This window comes from Crocodylus porosus, unplaced genomic scaffold, assembly GCF_001723895.1.
Source record: "Crocodylus porosus isolate Cpor-Errol unplaced genomic scaffold, CroPor_comp1, whole genome shotgun sequence".
Taxonomy (NCBI): Eukaryota; Metazoa; Chordata; order Crocodylia; family Crocodylidae; genus Crocodylus; species Crocodylus porosus.
Genome location: NW_017728911.1, coordinates 7124416 through 7134278, shown reverse-complemented (window position 1 = coordinate 7134278; position 9863 = coordinate 7124416). Strand labels below are relative to the sequence as shown.

General features: G+C 40.7%; 1 protein-coding gene across 1 annotated transcript in view; it reads left to right on the top strand.

The window, feature by feature from the left end:
• UBE2Q2 (ubiquitin conjugating enzyme E2 Q2) overlaps positions 1-9863 on the top strand; it is a gene marked incomplete at its 5' end in the record, with an annotated part of 58736 nt that overhangs the window by 14901 nt on the left and 33972 nt on the right. Inside the window, 2 exons of the mRNA XM_019533369.1 lie at positions 519-575; positions 4445-4585. Of these exons, the coding sequence (XP_019388914.1) occupies positions 519-575; positions 4445-4585 (198 nt within the window). The remainder of the gene's footprint in view (positions 1-518; positions 576-4444; positions 4586-9863) is intronic.

The window sequence follows — 9863 nt, the reverse complement described above, 5'->3', positions numbered from 1 at the left end:
AAAAAAAAAAGTTGATATGTCATTTAAATAATGCAGACTAAAATACTTACGCATCAATTGTTAGATATTATTTTTATAATAGTTCTAGATTTGCAATATTAAACTTTTTGATTCATTCATTAACAGAGACCATACGTGGACTCTGAATGTTCAGTATGGTGATCTGTTTTGGATGTTGGATGACATCAATTATCTAATTTTAGTAATTCACCACAGTTTTGCTATTTTCTGAATAGGATATCCTTGTTATCAGCTTTTGTTTAAGGTTCCACTTAACATTTTTGCTGTTATGCTAGTATGCCACTAAGAACAGCATTCGGTCTGGGCTTTGCAAAGAAAAATATCTTCATTTCTCCCTGGGAACAGGGTAAACAAAAATGGTTCCTTTATCTTTTAGGTTTAAACTGAATGTTAGCAAACCATAAACTGCACACTTATTGTATTCCTTTTGGTCAGCAGCACAGCTCCTTTGCAGTAAAGCAAAAAATGACATGCACAAACCTAATTTTGTATTCCAGAATGGAACAACAGAAGAAGTAACATCAGAGGAGGAGGAAGAGGAAGATATGGGTGAAGTATGTATATATACACATACATGAAAACTTGTTAGATTGCTAGTCTTCTGCCAGATTCTCATTATGTTGGAAAATTTGCATGGTCCTTGCCTTGGCTGCTAATATAAGCAAGATACCCATGTGCCTTATCAAAAAATATTTCACAACAACACTATAGAGTATTGACCCCAACAGTTTTAAACTTTACCTTTTGGGTTCTCAAGTACCTTTCCATCTGCTACAATGTGATTTTTTTTTTTTTTAATTTCCCCTCCTCATTCATTTTCAGAGTATCCTGCTGGAAACAAGGTGCTTGAATGTTAAAACGTAGACATCTGTTCATGGATTATTCAAACAATATGTTAAATGTTAGGCCAGATCAGCAGGCAAGCACTGTAAACTCCTGTTTACAATAGCCTATAAACTGACTTTGTTTAAAAGTTGAGACAGGCTTTAGTAAATTAGCTTGCTACTATTTTTAATAAAGCAGCAGGACTAATTTTTAATTATAATACATTGAAGAAGATGAAAAGAGATGTGAAATAGCAGACGTGCTAAACTTTAAGTGGGTAATACGATTGTCTAGCGACATGGTGCTCCATTTTAACGAGCTGCTTGTAATATCCAAACCCCCGCTTCTTAATTATTTCCACAATGTTTTAGAATGTCTTAGAAAAATGCCTACTTTGTTAAAACAAGTATAAATGACTTTATTAGATGAGGACTGCTTGGAGTTGGACACTTTGTTTTTAATTAAAAGGGTACTGAACCAGGGTAAAGAACTTCCTCTTTGAATAGAGAGAATACATGTTTTCCACAAAGAAGCCAGATACTGTACTTCATGGACTAGAATAACTGTAAAAGAACATCCTGTAGACAGACTGAGTGAAGTTTTCTTGTTGTTTTTCAAGCAGCCCAATGCACTTTCCCTACAAGCCATTCTGGACAGAAAAAGGTTGTCTTGATCATGTAGGCTATAAGACAGGCCCAGACTGCAGGACTTAGTTCTGTGGGTGGCAGCAGAGTGCATCAGAACATTTCTGGGATCTGTTCAAGAACTTCCTGAGATGGATAGAACCAGTATAATCTGCTATAGTAGGCAAAAGCACTCAAGACGGTATGACCAGACCTGAAACAATCAATGTATAGGGGATGCATTTATTGAATAGGTTCATTAATTAGTAAATTGTAAAGGTATAGGGCACCAAACATGATTGATCATAAAGAGCATGTTAAGACGGAAAAAACAAAAATTTTGCGCGGTAAAGTTGGCAAAATACGGTGGCCTGCTTGTAATTATAATGATCATTAATCAGCATACTATAAGATGCAATGATATGGGCTTGATTATAAGTGCTTGTAATGTATAAAAAGAGTAGAATAGCAATCCACTGTAGATTGTGTTTTACACTGCACTATCCTTGCTGTTGGCTTATAGTATGAATAAAGGCTATGTTAAAGATTGATACTAGGGCTGACAGACTATTAATACCAATTTAATTGTGAGATTAAAAAAAAAGTCATGATTAATTTTTTTTAATTGCACAGTTTTTTTAAATAGCATCCCCACACCCAGCATCCTGGAGCCCATGCACCCTGTGGCTCCTTCCCACCACAACCACCAGCCCCAACCCCAGCCTGCCTTGTACCCACTGTGGACTCCAGCATGCCAGAGCAGACCAGTTGGAATCTGTGTGTGCAACCCCAACCCTAGCCCACCCCACACCTGGTCCAGACTCATTCACCCATGCTGAGCAGCAGTAACTGCTGGGCTAAAGCTCAGCACAAGAGGAAAGTAGCTCTTCCACCCTCACTGCTGCTGGGCCCTTCTTGCTGCAGCTGCCTGGAACCCATGCTCAGGCTGCCCTGCAGCCCCTCTGCACTGCTACCATTAATCTGCTGAGTGGTCTGGAGACAGCAGTAACAGTGGCAGAGGTGCCACAGGGCAGCCTGAGCACAGGCAGCCAGCTGCAGCAAGAAGGGCCCAGCAGTGGGGCTGGAGGATGGACATGACTGTGTTTCCCCTGCACCAAGCAGCACCTTCCGCCCAGCTACTGCTGGCTGTATTTTGCCCACCCCTGGTCAAAACTGGCTCAATTTAAAGCTTGTTTAAAAAATTAATGCATTAATTTGTTTTTGTTAATTGCATCTATTAACTGTGATTAATTGACAGGCCTAGTTTATACTATAGTTTCTTGCACCGAATTGGGTATGTGTCGAGCAGGGAAGCTAATTTTCTGCCCAGGATGGAAGCATCCTCCTTTAATTCATGCCCCCCACAGTGCGGCAACTGTTGCATTACAATTATCTCTCCTTTTTAATAGTCTTGTTGTTCTACTAATCAAGCTAACCTTTTGCTAGGGCAATTTCACAATCTGCTGGCTGCTGCTGGTATCTCCTCCTATTTCATAGCCTTTGACACTTTTAAACCTTTTTTTTAAATATTAGATTGACCCATGGAAATCAGTCTTTAGTAGCAGCTAGGGTTTCAGGTAGTTAATCAGGAAAGGGAGAGTGAATCAGCTGAAGATTAGGCTCTGTCCTGACTCTAGCTATAGTCTGCCTTTTTAAAAAAAAAAAAAAAAACAAGGGCCATATAATATTCCAGGGTGTGTTTGTATGCAACAATATAGCATGCATTGAATAATTGCTGCCTGCCTATTTGAACTACATTTCAGTAAGACCTAGCAGGTTCTTGGAGGCAACAACAGAACCTGAGGAGAACAGGGAAGTATGTCACCATGTGCATGTCAGCACCAGAAGTAATCCTCTTCAGACTAGTTAAAATATAACAAATAAGAACTAATTACGATACCTGCTGTATCACTACTTATTGTATTGTTTTTGGTGTTTCTTTGTCTGAAAAATCCTTGCAGAAGTTTGCACAAAGATGCACCAAACAGACATTTCTAAACTTTCCTTAGCTTTAGCAGTGCATCTCTGCTCACAGTTGTTCAGTCTGGTCTTTCAAGGCAGCCCTAAGGAGTCCAAAGTATATGACATTCTGTATACTTTAGCATGGAGGGCAGTGTCTGGGAAACAAAAAAGCATCCCATTACTGACTAGACAATAAATTTAGCAAGGACTCTAGAGCAAATACCTCCTTTTAGAAAATAATGAACTCTTGCTAGTTTGGGTACTGGTATTGGGGACCATACATTAAGTCTGAATCGCCTTTTAAAAGGTACTTTTTAGCTTCACGTTGCACCTCTAAGATTGTATTGCCCCCTTTTTAGAGGCATGTTTTTAACTAACTTGTCAAACATAGTCTGGAATTAAAAATTAAGCCCTTGTCTCCTGAACTATAATCCGGCATTCTCAACTCGGACCATACCTCATGTGTCCTCTAAAAGCGCCTGAATAACAAACACTACTTCTAGCACCTTCTACCAAAATAGTCGCATATCGCATAACATGGCACTTCTCTATTCCAGATTTGTTAATCCATATGCAGTACTGGCTAGTAATGTAGTACTCTTAGTTTTCTATTGTGGTGGTAAGGATTTGCGTTTTTAGAACTTGGAAATACAAAGTGTCTCCTGCTAACTCACTACAAAATACAGTAGCTGCCTATTTCTATGTACTTAAGTGGACTAGTCCACCACAGTTACCAGCCACCTGCCCTCACTCTGCAAAAGTTACCTCCTTGCTATGGTTTCTGTTAACAAAAGCATGAGATGAATCTAGACCTTCTCTACAGTCAGAGAAAGATAAATACATTTTAGGGAGTAAGTGAACAAAGTCCAGGTAGAATAAAAATAACATATCGCTATCTCAGTCTGCACAGGACACCACCACCTGTGTTCCCAAGCTGTATAATTAAGAGTAGTGTCTTGTACTAACTGGAATTTACGATTCGTGTTTTCTGTCAATTGTTTTCCATCTTGTAGGACATTGAAGACCTAGATCACTATGATATGAAGGAGGAAGAGCCAGTTGATGGAAAGAAATCTGAGGATGAAGGCATTGAAAAAGAAAACCTGGCAATTTTAGAAAAAATCAGAAAGAATCAAAGGCAAGATCACCTAAATGTAAGTATATCTGAGTATTAGATTTTAATTTATGTGCAGCACTTGCTTACGCTTTGTCTACCAAATGCAGTCTTCTACTGCTTATGTAAAACATTGACTGATTTCTACCGTTTTTGGGCCAAGTAGCTTCAGGCCCTGAAACTTGCTCTGATACTTCATTTAGCTGGTTTAGTGAAACGTCTTCTAAAACTCCAAAGTTAATTGATCACTAGATGCAACTTTTCGAAAACCCTTGGCTCAAAATGAGTTTTGCTGCAAGGCTGTATCCCAAAGAAGTGCCATGCTTACTTCAAAGTGCTCTGTGGCATGCCTCTTTTTCAGTTGAGTTAAAATATGCCAGTTTAAATTTTAATTTGTTTGATCAAGGTGGATTAAAGAATTCTTGGATTTCAGCTTTAAAAATGACTGACTGGAGAAAAGGGTGAGAGAGAGACTTTTTCACCCAGATCCATTTTTCACACTACTTAGAGCTGTTACTAACTGCCAGTGCTATCAAGCCATCTCCTTAGCTGGTTTTCCTTTCTAAGTATTCCCCTACTTGCCTTCTGTGTTATCAGGTGACTGTCTTCACTGCAAAATGAACATAAAGCAGGTTGTGATTATAAGCTGTTTCTCTGGGAGAGACTGATTAACCAGACACATGCAAAAGTTCTCTCTAAAGGAATCAACCCTTATATTGCAAACCCTGGAGCTCATGCTTTTAAGGGGATTTTCCACACTTGTATACTCGCAGCTTATGCCAAAGAAGATGGTGTATGGCTGTTTGTGCACCTCTTGATAAACTCTTTTTTAAGCATAGTAACAACACTGGCTTTTAGCACAGAAGCAGGATGTAGACTGCAAAATCCCTCCTCCCTTCTTGTGCACTTCAGGTTTTATTATTTCAGGGTTGTCCCTTCCACAAGCAGTGGCAACAAGGAGGCAGTTGCTCTCTACCATACCATCCTATGATAACTACAGAAAATACAGCAAGAAAAGTTGCTTAGATTTTTGTGATTTCTGCATTCTCTCCAGGGATGTAATCTCCACAGAGTCAGTGGTACTCATTGCCAGATAAGGTTCCACCACCCACAGAATTTCTGTGGGAGGAAATGGAGCCTTTTTAAAAAAAAAAAAAAAAAAAAAAATTTACAAAAGAGCCTTTCATTTAAAATTGTGCATACATTTTTTTTTTCTAGTCAAGTGTCTTGTTTTGGTTTTTGGATTTTGTTGGGTTTTTTGTTGTGGGTTTTTTCCCCCCCTCAAATCCCTATATTGAAGAGACTAAAAGTAAAAACTTTTAAAAACCTTTTCTGCCAACCAAAACTACTTCTAAAATAATGGAAACAAAATCAAAGGGATTGTAGCTTGCTTGCTTTAAACAAGGTAGGTTTTGTAACCCGTTTTCATTTTAATGCTCATACAGGGTTCATGAATGCTCCATAAAGCATCATGCCTGTGCTTTTTTCACCATGATTATTGGTCAACAAATCCCTTTTCATCTGAACCTTAGGATCTGGTGTAGTTTCTCCTCCTGTTCACTGCCATCACGGTTCAAACTGAGTGGAGTAGAGGAGCACTTAATGAAAAGACATAGAATCATAGAAAATTAGGGTTGGAAGGGACCTGAGGAGGTCTAGTCCAACCCCCTCCTCAAAGCAGGACTGTCCCCAACTATATCATCCCAGCCAAAACAAGGATTTGTGTACCTGGGTCTTTAAAAACCTCCAAAGATGGAGGTTCCACCACCTTTCTGAGCTACCCTCCTAGTAAGAGGTGTTTTGTTTTGTTGTTTTCCTAATATCCAACCTAAACTTCCCTTGCTGCTACTTGAGGCCACTGTTCCTGGTTCTGTCATCTGCCACTACTGAGAACAGCCTAACTCCATCCTCCTTTGTAACAACCCTTCAGGTAGTTGAAGACTGTTGTTAAATCACCTGTCACTCTCTTCTCTCCAGATTGATTAAGCCCAGTTCTCTCAGGCTCTCCTCAAGTCATGTGCCCCAGCCCCCAATGCCTTCCATTGGACTCTCTCCAATTTGTCTGCATATTTTCTGTAGTGGGGAGCCCAAAACTGAACACAGTGCTGAATAGAGGGGAATAATCACTTCCCTTGACCCTTTTGGCAACACACCTAGCAATGCACCCCAGTATGCCTTTAACCTTTTGGCAACATGGGGTACACTGCTGGCTCATATTCAGCTTATTGCCTGCTGTACCCCCCCAGGACCTTTGCAGAGCTCAGCCCCAAGCCTGTAGTGGTGCATGGTATTGGTTCACCTAGGATAATTTTTCTATCCCTTCTCGATGCAGATTTTCCCAGGTCAGACTATAAAAATCTTTGTTTCACATACCCTGTGTACCTCCTAGATATCTGATGGTGACCTGCATTATTCAGGAACTGATTTAGAGTGACCTGGATAACTGACACACAAAGAAAAGTATGGCAAAATATTATTAAAAAGTAAAAGCTTGACTTGTAAGCTTGGCAGATTTATTCTAAAATGTGATTGTTTTGAAGGGAACAATGTAGTCCCTCCCTTCCATTGTTATACCTGTTCTAGACTCTGACTTCAGGTAAACAAAAGTACAGAATATCATACGGTTTTGTATATTATCTTTAACTTCCTCTCTGGGGGTATTGGGTGTTTTGTTTTTGGGGGGGGGTTCCCTTTACAAATAGGCCATGGCCAAAATTGTTTTTTGGGACCAAAAGCAGTCAAACTGAATGGCACTAGTGCTCCAAGGACTTGACCATTCAGATATGACTCTTAGTTGTGCATACCCTTAAAGGTGTCATTTACGTAGAGCTTGTGGCAGATGCTACTTAAAACTTAAGACCGGCATAATATAAAAAATCCCCTTTGCACAGAAGCTGGAGGTCATGGTGTAGTCATTCAAACTCTTCTTTTGAAATCAAATGTAGCTGAAAATAGGTCGTGTTTAGTATTAAGTTTAACTGAAGTTCTTTTGCTTGTAAAATATTTTTAAAAGCTGCTCATTTTCTTTCCCTACAGACTTGTTCTCTTCCAGTTGGCAGACATTGGGTTCCCTTTTCTTCTCCCTCTGTCTGTAGTGGAACTGAAATGAACATTTGCTGGTTTATTTGACAACAGCAGATTCAACTTGCATAATAACAGTTCCTCATGCCAAGATGCTCTTGTTGATGCCAGTGCATAAACAAGGTCAGCTGAGTACAGGGAATTGTGTATTCTGCTGCTGCTGAGGAACCACAGTCCTTTTGTGGGTCATGAGATAGAGTAGCTGCTGTCCTAGATAAATATCTTCTCAAAGGCCTCATCCTTCAGACTTGAGAACTGAAAGCTATAGCTGCACTGCTGATCCAAAAGAGAATGTGTTAATCAAGATGCTAGTGATGCTCTCTATCCTTGTATACATACCCACCAAGAGGTGTAACTATAGCAAAATATTGTTCCCACCTCAAATGCTAGGGAATATGTTCTACAAGCCCAACTTTTGCTGTAAACTCATTGAGAATGTACTTAGTGCTTTGAGCCACAAATGCAGTTCTTAAGTGTCCAATTTGATTTCATTTTTACACAAACTATTGCTTTTCAGTATATTTCCCATCTTCTACAGAGAATGGCAAAACAAGCAAAGCTGAACAGAAGTGGAGTGGAAGACATTTTAATTGTTAACGTTTAAACAAAAAAGGGAATAGGGAAGTGGCAGGCAGTAACTATACAGTGTCTGTTCACAAATAAAATGATTCCGAATTTGTAACGCGATTGAGAAACATGAAGTAGCAGAAAACCGTTCAATGAGCTGAAACACAAAAAGTGGCTTACAATTAGTAGAAACAATGAATGAACAACTAGGGAGGAATATAAGGATATACTCAGGCATGCAGAGATTAAATCAGGAAGGCCAGAGTGCAGTTGGAGTTGATTATCAAGGGTCATGAAGGATAACAAGAAGAGTTTCTACAAATATGTCGGCACCAAGAGAAAGATCAGGGAAAGTGTGGGTCCTTTGTTAAATGGGGGAGGCAACCTAGTGACCAATGATGCATAAAAGGCTGAAATACTCAATGTACCTCAGTCTTCACAGGCAAGGTCAGCTCCTAGACTACTGCACCATTTGAGGAGTAGGTGAATAGCCCTCAGTAGTGAAAGAACAGGTTAGGGACTATGTTAAAAAGCTAGACGTGTACAAATCCATGGGACCAGACACTGTGTATCCAAGGCTTCTGAGAGAGTTCTCATGGTGATCAGAAGAAAGAGGCCCCGGACTATTGGAAAAGGGCAAACATAGTGCCCATCTTTAAGAAATGAAAGAAGGAGGATCCAGGGAACTACAGGCCAGTTGGCCTCACCTTGGCCCCTGGGAAAATCATGGAGCAGGTCCTCAAGGAATCCATTTTTAAATGATTGGAGAAGGTGGATAGGAACAGTAAGCATGGACTTACCAAGGGCAAGTCATGCCTGACCAACCTGACTGCTGTTTATGATGAGATGACTAGCTTTGTGGATACAGGGAGCCCAGTGGACATGATGTACCTTTACTTTAGCAAGACTTTTGATATGACCTCTCTCAACATTCATTCAATCCATACTTCCTTAGCTTGTTTGTAAGAAAGGACCATAAGGTGGATAAAAAGCTGGCTGGATCGTTGGGCTCAGGGGTAGTAGTCAACAGCTTGATATCTAGTTGGAAGCCTATTTTGAGTGAAGTGCCCAAGGGTCAGTCCTGGGCTGGTTTTGTTCAATGTCTTTATCAACAACCTGGAAGATGGGGTGGAGTGCACCCTCAACAAGTTTGCACATGACGACACCAAGCTGGAAGGAATAGTAAATGCACTGGAACGTAGGGCTAGGATTCAGAATGACCCAGAAAACTGGAGGATTGAACCAAAAGATATCCCATGAGGTTCAACAAGTACAAGTGCCAAGTCCTGCATTTGGGATGGAACAAATCCCATGCACTGGTACAGGCTGGGGGCTGGACTAGCTGGGCAGCAGCTCTGCAGAAAAGGACCTGGCGTTACCATGGGTGACTGGTGCCACCTTAGGTCTCTTCTCCCACCGCAGCCAGACTATCTCACCGATGAGGGGCAGGAGGGCACAGCAAAACTTACCGACTGGTGAATGGCACTTGCACTCCCCAGCTGGTGCTCACAGGGGGGACACCGGTGCTCCTGTCTGTCCCCCACCCATCGCTTAAGCGTGGAGCACAGTTGGTCAGGGGGTGCACATGCACTCCCTACGCGTTGCCACTGGGAGGTTACAATAAACAACAAACTGAATATGAATCAACAGTGGTGCTCTTGTTGCAAAAA